We start from the raw sequence: 14,029 nt of genomic DNA on the forward strand, positions 1-14,029 counted from the left end.
CTTCCCAGCTCTACCTCCTCCCCCAGCAGCACAGGGAGATGGGAATGGGGGTTGTTACGGTCAGTTCATCACAGGTTGTTTCTGCCACTACTCAGGGAGAGGAGTCCTTCCCCTGCTCCAGTGTGGGGTCCGTCCCACAAGAGACAGTTCTCTAGTCCATCCTACAGGCAACAGTCCTCCCCAAACTGCTGCAGCATGGGTCACTCTTCTATTGGGTGCCTTTCTTCAGGCACAGCCTACTCCAGTGTGGGTCCCCCACAGGCTCACAAGGTCCCTCCAGCAAACCTGCTCCAGTGTGGGCTCCTCTCTCCACAGGTCTGCAGGTCCCTGCCAGGAGCCTGCTCCAGCCTGGGCCTCCCATGGGGGCACAGCCTCCTCTCAGGCATCCACCTGCTCAGTCAGGGTGGGTCTCCTCCATGAGCTGCAGGTGGATCTCTGTATCCTCATGGTCGTCCTGCACTGACTTTGGTGTCTGCAGTTGTTCCTCTCAGATGTTCTCACCCTTTTCTTGTCAGGCTGCAATTACAGCTGTGCAATAGCTTTTCCCTTCTGTTATCCCATAGGTGTTACCACCATTTCTGATTGGCCCAGCAGGACCATCCTGGAGCTGTCTGGCATTGGCTCTGCTGGACATGGAGGAAGCTTCTGGTAGCTGCTTACAGAAGCCACCCCTGTAGCGCCCCTGCTACCAAAACCTGGCCATGCAAACCCAGTACATGCATTTGCAGATTGCACATAAAAATCTTCTTCCTTTTTGAGTAATTTTACTGTGGCAACTGGATTTAATTTCAGATTTAAAAAAGAAAGGGAAATGTGTGTCAACGCTTCTGGAGTAAGTGTTCACTAACTCCTTAAAAATTCTACAATACTAAAATTATTTACTGGACATTTTCTGACTATATTTCTGACTTGCAGTATCGTGATTAGACTACAGATTATTAAAAAAGCAAAAATCCCCTCCCAAAAAACAAAAACCCCAGAACAACTGTTAGTCTTAAAAAATATTCCATTTTATAATGCTGTAGAGAACTGGAGCAGCCTTGTGGTCTTGGGCATTTTTTGGGTTTGAAACGTACAGATCTGTCCATCCTCACAAATCCAGGGTGTCCAGATTACTGAACTCTGAGGTGAGTACACCTTTCCTTCTTACACTTGTGAACTCTTAGTGGAAAGAGTTTTACGTGTGGATAAATGATGGTAGCTACCAGAAGGTAGTTTGTTTACCTGGATTCAGTGAACAGAAAGCAAACTGAGAACAACATAATACCAAACACTTTATTACTTACGCTTGTTATTTACAGTATTTACATATTGCACGTTTGCTGGAATGTTTCATACATTTATTATATAAAGTAAATTAATGGCAGCTTGTGTTTGTGTACAAAATCCATGCTCCACTGTCCCAAAAAGTATGTCTACTTGGAATTACGTTCCTGTTTGTCATGCAATTTGTACTCCAGGGTACAATGTGACCCCAATGCAAGTTTGTTTTAACCAAACTTTTAAAAAATTGCATAAGCATGAAGGATATCAAGTGACCACAACTACTGTGGAGCAGATCTTTAGTAGTTCTAGATATACAAACAAACATTCCTTAAAACTGTAGAATTAAGCAATAGAACATGAATTTTCTTGGTGAAATATTTGTGTTTACATTATTTTTGGCAGCATTACACATCAATTGTAGTGTGTTTTTAAGTATGGAGCATTAAGTACTACTGGCGGTTATGCTACTGTAAAGAATGTCAATCTGCAAACTGTTGATGACATACAAAACGCATGTTAAAAGAGTTATGGGAAGTAGTCTGTCAATCTGCAAAAATAAATCTCTTGTCCACAATGGAGTTCACTAAAAGGTAGTAAGTTCTATTTCCCTGTTGGTTTCCAAGGCACTTCTCTTGGTTCTTGGTGTTTCTTGTCACGGCAATAACATCTGGTGGATTAAAAGAGAAAAGAAAATTGCCTTTCATCATTTTTATACTCATATATATACGTTTGAGAACGTGTTTATCATAGTGAAAATAGTAAATGAAACTGGAGAAATCAGTAATAACTTTTCCAGTAGTGAATTTCAGATTTAGCTCAGTTCATATCAGCCTGACTGTTAATCAAGGCTGAAATTCTGGAAAGCATCACTTTTTTTGATGGTTCATGTTTGGTAGACAGACTAGGAAAATCCAGTTCTATCTATTCAAAATGTGTTCGTAGTTAAGTCTGGCCTGTTCCAATGACTACATCTGTGAAGTCAAAAAAGTGAATAAACCTCAGGAATAGCATTAACAAAATGCAAAATGCTGTCCAAATGCCTTGGTGTCAGGAGCTGCTGATGGGGTGCCCAGTTTGAAGAATTTAGGAAGGATCTGATGTTTCATTGGGCCCATTTGTGAAGAAACTTGGATTCATATAAACAAGAAACAAATAGAAGTAAATTTTTAAGATTTGGTTGTATAAATATAGCCCCTGGAACATGCCAACACTGAGCCACCACAAACTAAGCAGGAGCTGCAGTGGTTAAATTCACTGCCTGTTCTATCAAGTCTTCCCAAAATAGTTTCTTGGAATGAAATCACAACCATGCATATGACACGGATATCAAAATCACAGACACAAAATTACAGGTTTCCACACTGCTTATGTAGGTATTTTGTCTCTATTCTGGAAATGTTGATTTAAAGGTTGAATGGTGAAGGTTTTCAAAACCCTACTCCCTCACACCTTTAAAGCTTACAAGAAAATGTAGTGTAACTGCATATACACCTATCTAGAAGTCTGTCCTCTTCTAGACAGGTGAGCACTGAATTCTGCAAGTCTGTCTACCCAGTGTCATGTGTTTCTATGCCTGTTATTGTTCTTTTTTAGAAGTAAAAACTGTACAATGAAAAAAACAGGAACTCCACAGCTGAAAGACTCTTACATGCAAACAGATTCAGCTGAAGCTTTGGTGTCTTACAGCCATCAAAAATTCATGGGAGAGATAAAAACCACTGGTACTCTGATACTAGAATTCTGATGATGATATTTTTCACAGTTAAGCTTTCATATTTTCTGTCTGAACATAGGTAACTGTCTTTCCCATGATCAGTGTGAATTCTCTGATACTCTGAGTTTCTCTACATTTTCTACTGCTTAAGTGTAATTTGTAATAGAATAATTTGTATGCAAAGTCAGTTGGACTTGACATAATCCATTGAAAATCAAGCTATTGGTGCATACAGAAATACTTGTTAGTAGTATTTAAACATTTAGTTTTGCAATTTTTGAAAGCTATTAGGAAATGTAATAATGTTACAGAAAAGCTTAATGTAATCTAGGGTTTTTTTCTGGCTTTGCAGATAGGACAATTACTTTTATTTTTTTTTAATATCCTTCCTTAGAGGAGAAACTGATGTAAATTTTCCTTGTCTTGCATTTTCACGTGGCTTATTTTCTGTATGTATGCTCCTACTGTACTCTATTTAAGCTATGATGCTAAAAAGTGATGTTTAGAAGAAAGTAACGTGCTTTTGGTTTGATCAGTGTGTGGTACAATTTACAAGTTAAACAGTGAAAATGTAATAAAAAGTTTTTTCATTACTAACGGGAATATGCAGCTCGCTGGGGGTGAAAAACTGTGGATGCTCATTTGTCATCTCATCTACATCTGCTTTTGTATGGGTAACTTACAGTTTTGTATCAGCTAACTTATAGTTTTCTAAACCCCTGATGTTTTCAGAAACCCTTGAATAGACTCCAGATTTTTAGTACTCATAAATCTGTTGTACTTTTTAAAAAAAGTTTTTATTTCATATAGTCTGTAATATCCATCAGTCTAAGAAAATTGGGCTGGAACTTAGCTGAAGGATGACGGATAGTCTTAGAGGAGATCCTGAATGCAATTTGACTACAGCCTCTATTGAGAACATAGGTAATTATACAACTCCCCAACCAATTGTGCTAATTTTTAAAAGCACAAATGAAAGCTATTGTAAAGGCATACTACAGCTTTCCAAATTTGATTCTAGGAAAAAGCTAATCTATATGAGAAGAATTTAGTGGTTTAAATATCAATATAAACTTTAAATACTGTGCCAGTAGGACTTTTGTGGCAGAAACTCCCCATGCTTACATAAAAAAATTCTTTTCCCAAGTGTACACACCCAGGTGAAATTCTGCTGTAATGTTATCAGAGAGAGATCCATGCATTGAAGATTATGAAGCTCTTAATGTCCCATCTGTTGCTAGCCACAGACATCCCACAGCAAGGAAAACTATGCTGGACATAATAAACCTGGACAATGCCACACTAGTAACCATATACACTGACTGCCTTTTTAACTCAAAGTAGTAGTTCTGATAAAAGTCTTAAATTAATTAACTTGGGAACCACTTCCTGGCACCAAGAAGAGGTGATTGAACATTGCCTGAGCAGCTGTGTAAGACAGATCACGCTATACTTTCTAGAAAAAAAAGACCTTCACTGAATAATACACAACCCCCTCATCTTAATTTCACCTTCACTTTTATGGAATTCAAGTGTCTGATATTTCTTGAATGCACTCAATGTTACTCTGAATAAGCACCAGTCTAAGGGAAAATGCAATTAAGGGCTGTTGTTTCCATTGCTAAAAACACTTGAAGCAAAATTCAAGTGCCCAAATACTGTGGTTTAAGAATAATTTGAAAAAATGGATATATAATATGGTGTAAAGGAATGGTATATTTAGTGGGGTATTTCAGTTTTTTTCTTCATGTATTTTAAGTTTCCAACTTTATCTTGTATTTTCAGCATTTGTCACATATAACTAGTATGGTCAATGCATCTTGAGGAGTTTACACAGATTTTTCTGAGTTCCAAAGGAAACGTCAGTTTTAAGCTTATTAGGAATTTTGCAAAGAATATTTGACCTGTATGTGTATCTGCATCTTAAGGAAACAAGCAACTGGTAGGTTTCTTTAATATACTTTTTATAGTATGTAAGTCTCATTTTCTCTGCTTAGCCTGAGACTCCAACTACTTGCACCAGTCTTGTATTTATTAGTGTAAAAGTATGTAATTAGTTTTACTTTGTTTATTTGAAAAAAGTGTAGATGCTTTAAAAAAGTTTTAAAAACCCCATTAATAGTTGTCAGTACAGAAATTAGGGGAAATCTTCAAAACAGAAGTATGTAATATTATGTGATAATGCAGTCCTTAGTCCCTGAACTACTCCTCACAGTACAAGGAGTTTTCAACATAAGTTATGAGATCAGTGCTGGTGTCTAGCAAACACATAAAGAACAGGTAATGGAAAAGGGAGGGCACCAACAGTAGCACCTGCGGTTTTCAAACAAAAGCAGTAAAATCTGTATGATTTTAGCCAAAGTGGCTGTGACAAATGCTGTCAAAGGGATTTTCAGATTCATCACCGTCTGTCACAAGAAATGCTCATGATCTGAATTGTGAACTTTATTTAGGTGAAGACTTTGGGAATTGTGTTCCTGGCATCTCTTACCTACTGTAGATATGGACAATGTAACAGTTGTGGGATGTATCTGCATGGAGTGGAACAAAGCAAGCATGGAATATGGGAAGCTGGCAGAAGAATGAGGCTGAAGACCAGAACAAAAAAAAAAAGGAGCATCAAGGACAGGACTCCAGCATAGCTGTGTTGACCATGAGAAGGGTTACAGAATAAAATTAATCAGAGATGGTGCTGGTGACAGCCAGGGAATACAGCCTGGGTGGCTGACTGGAAAAAAAAATGGTCTACTGAGAGATGTGATAATAGAAATCTGCTGCTCTGGCTTCACTCATGCAATCTCAACAAGTTGAAGGGCTGTTACTGGGTCCCTGCATTGCTCATGTCTGTAGGACAGGCAGAAAGGGAACATACGCTCTAAAAAAAAGAGAAGATGGAGCTCAGTTACACATGTATAGAATAAATGAGAAAAAGTGACGGCTCCATAAGACACGTTGTACCATAAATGCACATGTGCCCATTTAGGTGTGTGTTGTGACAGTAACAGATGTCTAATTTCTGTTTTCACATATTATTTTCTTGTTTGATCTTAGCTCTGAGTTTCAATGTCTTGTGTGCTTTAAAGCTGTGCTTGTCCAAAATGCATTTTAAGTACAAATAAAAATAAATTTATCATTTCTTCTTCTCTCCAAATTGATGTCTAAAACTGGGTAGATGTCCACAGATCTGAAAAATCCACCAGAACTACCAGTCTGCCAAAGTAACAGTCCATCTATAGCCCAGCCCACTTAGAAGTCTGAAATGAAGCAAGAATCAGATACTGAACAAAACAGGAAACCTAATTTGTTTCACACAAATTGAACTGATGCAGTGGAAAAGCTTTGAGGAGAAAAGAGGCTTAATCTTATGGAGACACCTGTGCATCTCCAGATGTGTGTAGTAGAGGACAGTCTTCCTTTCTGCTAACTGAGGCTGCTTAAGGAGTCTACCACTACAGATTTGTGTCTGTGTGAATAAGAGGAGAGTTGCTGCTAGCATTGAAACATGCCTGCTAGTTGAGCAAAAGTGTTGTTTGAGAGATGGACATTTTTAAATAGACTCCCAGCTTGAGATGTGAACTACTTTAGTTGCTATTCCTTCATATTACAAATTCGTGTTTACAGGACAGGTTGTTAAGATACAGATAAAATTTTCTAAAGAAAGGGAGAAAAGAATTTCATACTCTGATGTATCTGCTTATTGATATTGGTAATAACATTATTCACCTATTTGCAAAGTTAAACAAATTGTGTCTCATTTATCCAGACTGGATAGAGAGAATGACTTGTAGCAAGTCATTCATTAAATTGAACAGCTCCATCATGTTTTCCTGCAGTCGTGTTTTCTTTAGATTAAATAATCCTAATTCCTGTAACTGTTCTTGTATGCCGAGTTTTCTAGGCCTTTGGTCATTCATGTTGCTCTTCCTTGGACTCTTACAAGAAGAACCCACACGTCTTCAAGTGTGGTACCCTTAATTAAATATAGTATTCCAGTAACAGTAATTATGTCGGGAATTTCATAAACAATTATTCTATTTATAAATTCCAGTATTGTTTGACTTTCTTCAGGTGTAACACTGCTGACTTCCTTAGTTTGTGGTCCACGTCATCCTCCATGTTTTCGACAGCACTATTTAACTATGCACCAAATTCCGTGTATTTCTGCAGTTGAATAATCCTACGTGACTTCATAATTCTGCTCTTTATCTGTTATCCTGGTTTTAGACTATTTGGCCTATTTTCCAAGATTATTTTTAATTTCAAGGTTGTACTGTATCATAGTTGCTTCTCCTATAATACTGAAATACATAAATACAGTATTCTGTCACCCAAGTTATTAATGAAAATATTGAACAATATCAAACCCATAATGAAGCTGTGTGACACTGCTCAATAACATTTTTCCAGTTTTGACAATGAAGTACTAACAACTTATATATCTTTTTCCAGTCACTTTTACATTTATCTTGATCCTATTTCCCCAGCTTGCTTCTGAGAGTGAAGTGCAAAACAGTGTCAATACTTTAAAAAAAATATATAAAATGCTTAATATTTATTACTTTTTGTCACTGATTCTTTCCACAAGATGTGTATTTTGTCCCAGAGTTAAAGCATCTTGGTTTGAGAGCATTTGTTACTGACCAATCTACATGGTTATTAGTTCTCCCTCTGTCCAAGATCACATTTGGTCTCAGGTAAAGGCTGAGGACAGAATTTAAATTACTCCTTCTGTACTCTTATGTTACAGTTCTCTAAAAATACAGATAGTTTGGGAGTACTTTTTGGTTCGGTTGATTGGCTTTTGTTTTTATTTTGGTGGGTGATGAAATTTCCCGAGTATTTGTGGGAAATAGAGGCACATCTAGGCAAAACAGGAGGCAATGAACCGATAGACATGAGAGGTGTACACAAGGAAATCCCAAAAAATCCAAATAGCCTGAAGTTAGTTTATCAATGCTCCTATCAATATATTTTAATTGAATTACTATAAAAGCACCTGTGACCTATCTACATTTATAAAGCTCTCATGTGTATAGCTGTGTATACATTAACTCATACTATTGACTACAGCACCGATCTACAGCTGCACACATAAAAGGGCGGCTGCTGCTGCCGATACAGGCAATTGTGTACTGAGTAAACTCTTGAAAAATAAGCCACAGCTGTTGTGTTTTGTTCTGTAGCAACAAATGCACTATCTGCTAAGTGTATGCTGCTATAAATAATTCACAGATTATGCACATGGACATTTATGTAATGACTTCCAGTAGGGGGTACCCTTTCCTTAATGCCAAAATTTGCCAGATTAAGCCAGTTACTTCAACTCCTCTGGGAGAGGAATACCTTATCTACAGGACAGTTGTTATTATACTCCCATGAATTTTCATGTATGAAATACAACATCCACTGCTTTGCTATGCAGTGGAATGTCATTTCTGCTAAAAAAAAGCTTACCTTTATCCTTCCATGCACATAGGGCTTACTGCCAATCGAGTAAGAAGCCTGGCACATCTTTTATAGTCTGTATGAAAAAAAAAGAGCATGACTAGATTACCAGAGAAATCAACTTTGCCTTTAAAAATCAAAATTGGTATCAGTGTGCAAATTAGTGTCATAGTGAAGTTCAACGACTACCTTAGTTTGCAACAGAATAAAAATCAACTCCTTTGACTTAAAAAAGGAGCGCGTAAAAATTGTGTAATAACTGAAAGCCGTGTTTAATGGCACGTTTAACTATGCAACTGAGTTCTGCACATGTTCTATCTGTAAACAAACAGCATGAATGTGCTTGGAGTCTGTCCAAGTGTATGTATGCGTGTATAAAATTTATACATCTGTGCCTCTGCTTCTGTGTGGGATCTAAACATGTGACTGTAGTATTTCCATATTAGAGAAAGAATAAATAGTGCTCAGCCACCTTTGAAATCCAGCCCTCAATGAGCTAGTCTGTCAACTTAATATTAAGTAATGCCACTCTCCAATAGATTTTTTCCTGGGAAAGCTGTTAAATTAGACAAGTAACATCTTCTAGTCATACAAATGTTAAGTCCAGCCCAAGTGGATGACCACATCATAAACATTCATAAGAGTATGAAGTTTTATCTTAAAACTAGTAAAATTGTTTTTTCCACTGTAGTCCTATTGTTAGTTGTTCCTATTTTAGGTACCTTCAACTTTTTGGTGCATTCATAGTAGGAGACAGAAGCAATGCAAAACTAAAGAAATTAATCAAAAGGGGTTTTTTTCATTTACATGAAAAACTGAAAGCAAATATTGTGAAAGTTGGTTATGGACAGATAGAAAAGTAAATTATTTTTCAGGTGCCAATGCTGCCACACTGTACAAAGTGCTACAAAGTATGCCAACACAGTGCTTTTGTACTGGCTACCACCATGCTGCAGCATCACTGACACTTTTAGTTTCTTTGCTGTTTGGCCTTCAGATTTCTACACAGAAGGAACACTATAATTTGAAGTAAGGATATTATCAAAAAGTAACATCATCCTGTGCATGAAGAATTAAAGCAAGCTGTTCATCTCATTTTCCTAGAAGGAAGTTACTTTAAAGAGATGCTAGTCAATCCAGTCCAGTAACTGATGTTGATTTTTTTTAGGTATTATTTCATTAATGAGTAACTACATTTAATGTTTTCTAGAGATGAAATGTTAGCGATCCCCAACTCACAGCATAGTTATGCTGTAACTGCCACTCATACAAATTATCCTCCATTATCCAGACATTATGTTGGTGGATATGTCACCTGGCAGAAGGAAAAGGCTAATTTAGAGCCTTTAAGGCCAACTAGTCTTTAGCTTCACAGCTTGGAGTACTTGTTCGTGCTGAGCCAAACGATGTTTGTGTTGTGATCCTTATGAAAAAGGTAATATGACTGTTGCTTGTTCAGAACAGACAAATTATGAACAACTTACATCTCCACCCATGTAAACAGAACGTGATCTGGCTACCTCTCATCTAGAAATCCTTGTCTTTCCAAGGAATTCCTAATCTGAAGCCTTACAAACAGAGAAAATGTCCACAATTCTTACCAAATATGCCTTTAACATGCACTGGGCTGAAATATTTATTAATACTTGAAACTTGGAATCTGTAACTCTTGTTTCTATTCCCAGCTCTGCTACTGACCCAACTGGTTGACCTCAGACAAGTAAAATAAAGTGTGCTTCCATTCTGAAAAGGCTATGCTAAAATAGCATCTGCTTACTCAACAGGTCCTCCTCAGTGTGAATCTGGAGTCACATCTACTTACTAATAAATGTCAATGTTTGATTTTTATTTAATTCTCTATGCTGCCAACCGTGATGAGGTATCATAAGCTGCATTTGCTTAGTTGTGTCCATCAGCACTTTTCTGTTTTTTCTAAGCCTTATGAAGTTATACTTTTGTAATTCACTGAAGACAAGTGTTGCAAAGATTCACTATCAACATCACTGGTAGATTGGTAGCTGAATAGTCAGAATATAAAATGTCTATAAAATGTGTCCTACATAAATAATCAATGAAAACTAAATAACCCCACCTGGATTTGTGATCCTATCTTGAATTTACAGCACTAGAAACTAAATATGAGATATTTGTGAGGGGAGTTATGTTCCTGTACGAAGCAAACCCTTGGTTTGGAACCCATGAGGCAAATACATCAGTACCTAAGGATGCAGTGTTTAGAGCCATTCTACATAGTGTAGTTGCAGTGAGAAAGTTTTATTTCCATTTTCCTCTCTGTAATGCTGATGCTGTTCTAGCAATGCTGTAGAGGATACTTAGTACATTTCAGAGCACTCCAAATTTTTCTTTGCAGGGAATGTATTCTGAGATTGTATCACTACTGATACTTGATAGAGCTAATAAATTTTAGAGTTTCCCCTTGTTTTAGGGAAGTCTGTGCTTTTGTTACTTACATGCTGGGATGGTGCAGTCCCTTGTATTGTGATAAAGCCGATGAAAGTGTTTGCTACATTTTGGGCTAAAGTAAAGTGGACCTGAAATATAAAGAAAAATAAATTATGAATCAGCACAGCTCACAGGTAGAGTAGTGCAGCTTACGGTATGTATGTGAAATATGGATACCAATGCAAAACTCAAACATACCCGTTAAATGCTTCAAGAACTTGTCTTTCATCCTCAGATCTCTGGGAACTATTTCTGTGGGACAGAAAAAAGAATAGTTACTCTACTGCACTGGAACTATGCTTGCCAAGTACAGTATGAGGACAGGGAATACTCTGTCCAGAAAACATCACCACTATGTCTTGACAGGTGCACAGAGGGCAAAAGCCCTTCGCATACAGTAGGCTAAATTGCAAGAATTTGCTTTACATAGGGAGACCCTGTAAAATGCTCTGTGAAACACAGTGCTGATGAAACAGTGCCTGTTGGGTGAGAGATCACTTATGACGATGGTTATTAACTAAGAGTCAGATTTTAGTCCTCTATGAACTACATTATCAAGTTTACCTAGGTTTAAATTCTTTCATATTACAAGAGTGGTAAAGACCCAAAGATATATTCAAGTTTGGGGTTGTGTCTTCTAATTCTCTTATGCAAATGTATCCACTATTCTGTGCCAGGTATGTTTGCAGAAGCACTGTTCTGCTCTAATCATGAAACTGGATTGATCTACTTACAGGAATCTTCCCCCCCACCTCCCCCCTTTAGCAGTAAATAAAATTCACAGGAAATGATTCCAAGCAAATTGCTCTCTTCTGGCTCCCTATGTTTGTGGTTTACCGCTTTGTGTTCTGTGTTCAGCAGATGGCAAAATGAAACTGGTTTACTGAAATCCATTTTAGCCCTAACCCCTGCTTGTGACTTCCTGATTTACAACTATCTTTGATTGCTTTCCGTTACAAACACTATGCTGATAGCTTAGTGCTGATTGTGTATGATACACTAGCTTTATTTACTTGACCATAAATGTGTGAGCAGCCTTTTTCGTTCCCCTGGCACCTCTTTATCAGATATAGAGCAGAGAGCATTTCCATCCAGATCTGATCCACTTGTGAATTTAGACACTTCTCGAAAGTCATTCTTCATTTACTTCTAACTTTAGTCAGTGTAAGTAAAATTGACCTTATCCTATTTGACCTAATTATGTCATGAAGAGCATTAAAAACACACATGCTTCACTCAGAAATTTCCCATGGGACAAGCTCTCTAGGAAAGTGATGCAAAAACCAAAATGAAAGACTCTAACTAGTAGTTCCTTTTCAGAGTTTCTGGAAAAACTCCATTATAATACCAGAACGAAAAATCGCTTCAGAATCAATAACAACACTACCAAATAATCTGCTATGAAGCAGGATTATTAATTTCATAGACAACTTTTCCACACAAGCTAGATGTTTTGCACCAGCAGGGTGACCAAAAACTACGCCCACATTCCAAGATGAGATTTAGAGTTGTGCAGATCATGGTTCCCTGCTTAGTCTGGCCTCTTTGACTTTTCAACATTTGTAGAACAAAATGTTCTCTCCTGTGTTGACCTTAAGTAGAACAAAATTGTTGTCTTCTGTACATTCATTAATCATCCAAACGGAGAAGCAATATTTTCATGACAACCACCAATAAATGCAAACTTGTGAAGATACTTGAGTATGAATGAGAATGATGAAAAAGTATAATGAAGCTTTATGAGATCAATAAAGACAAAATAAATAGCATACTATCAAAATGAAAGCAATTTTGGGAAAAGGTGAGTAGACATTTGCTGGAAAATATTCAGAAAGTCACTTTCAGTTGGAGGGGTCAGATGAGCAGCAGTAACGCTGTAGGGGCTTGGGAGTGACAGGGAACACTAAATTAGACACGGCAGCAGGAGAAACTAAATCTAGTTTCAACTGGATGCACAGAAGTACAGCACCAAACTAAGCAGTAACTATCCATCACCATGTGTATTTCTGGACTGCTCTATGCAATCCTGAACATCTCATGAACAAACCTGTGCTTTCACTGGAGATTAGAGAACAGCTAGTCAAATGAGCAGAAGGATGACTGCAGGAGTGTCCCAAACTGGTCAGAGTGACAGACGAGTACTGTCTCAGTTCCCTAGTATTTCAAGGTGTACTTCTCTCGGTACAAAAGGAACTAACAAGCAGGGTGAACAGTTCAGTGAAACTGAGCTGCAGAGAAGACTATATGTAAGGTTTTAGGACATACCACAATCCTGCAGGAGAATCTCGCTAGGGTCATTTCCAAGAAACACTTAAACCAAGCACGATAATAAGTGGTAACCTTCCAGGAAAAAGCGTTTTTATCCCTTGTTTCTTTGATCTCAGCCCATTTCAGTCTTTTCCCTTATTAATAGGTTTTGTTCAAAACCACAGGAAGTTGACTTTCAGTTGAGTACATTATCCAGAGAGTAAAAGACTGTGAGAAGTGAATGGAGGTTTTCTATCCCAAATTTGCCATCTGTGTCTGCTTCTGATACTAAAGGGAATCTGCAAGTATTTTGAGTGGTGAATTCTTAATACAAAATTAGTAACCTGTTATCTCATTCACCGAGGCATCATAGGGAAAAAAATGGACTATGACTTACCAACTCTCTGTTCATCCTGGTATCCTCCATAGTCAGCCACTTGCCTTCGATCCAAGTTATAGTCATGCTTGGAGAAGTACTGCATCCCACTGTCCTTCTCCAGGTGGTACCTTTTCAGTTCCTGAATGATCTCCATGATGAGATTCAAGAGACTTTGCTTGTCCTTCAAATCTGCGGAGTCCGTTTTCTCTTTGCAGTATCCTGCTGAGAGCATTAAGAGTACCAGCCCCAGCAGCCCAGAAGACCTCAGTCCACTCATTGCAGTCCGACCTGAAGAGTGCGTTAAGAGGAAGGATCTGCTGCTATGGGAGGTCTTCCTGTTTCACTGGAAGAGAAAATTGGGGGTGGGTCGAAGGTGGGGAGACTCGTGGGGATGAAATGGGAAACACTGGCGGAGGAAAGAGCGGCGACCGCTTCGCAGGTTACACAAGGCGGGGGCACAGACCGCCCCGGGCTGCCGGGGGCTGGCGGAGCGGGACGGGGCGGGGGGTCCGCGG

General features: G+C 38.2%; 1 protein-coding gene and 1 long non-coding RNA gene across 2 annotated transcripts; one reads left to right on the top strand and one right to left on the bottom strand.

The window, feature by feature from the left end:
• Positions 1-1,261: 1,261 nt before the first annotated feature.
• FAM150B (family with sequence similarity 150 member B) lies at positions 1,262-14,021 on the bottom strand. The gene is made up of 5 exons (XM_017729168.1): positions 13,533-14,021; positions 11,087-11,140; positions 10,897-10,977; positions 8,435-8,501; positions 1,262-1,933 (listed from the first exon to the last, which is right to left on the bottom strand). The coding sequence occupies exons 1-4, from the start codon at positions 13,789-13,791 to the stop codon at positions 8,437-8,439; spliced, it is 459 nt and encodes a 152-aa protein (XP_017584657.1). The 5' UTR covers positions 13,792-14,021; the 3' UTR covers positions 1,262-1,933; positions 8,435-8,436.
• LOC108445425 lies at positions 1,927-6,117 on the top strand. The gene is made up of 2 exons (XR_001860277.1): positions 1,927-4,922; positions 5,434-6,117. It is a non-coding gene; the product is annotated as an uncharacterized LOC108445425 (long non-coding RNA).
• Positions 14,022-14,029: the final 8 nt, after the last annotated feature.

The sequence above is a fragment of the Corvus brachyrhynchos genome, unplaced genomic scaffold, assembly GCF_000691975.1.
Source record: "Corvus brachyrhynchos isolate BGI_N302 unplaced genomic scaffold, ASM69197v1 scaffold1, whole genome shotgun sequence".
Classification (NCBI taxonomy): Eukaryota; Metazoa; Chordata; class Aves; order Passeriformes; family Corvidae; genus Corvus; species Corvus brachyrhynchos.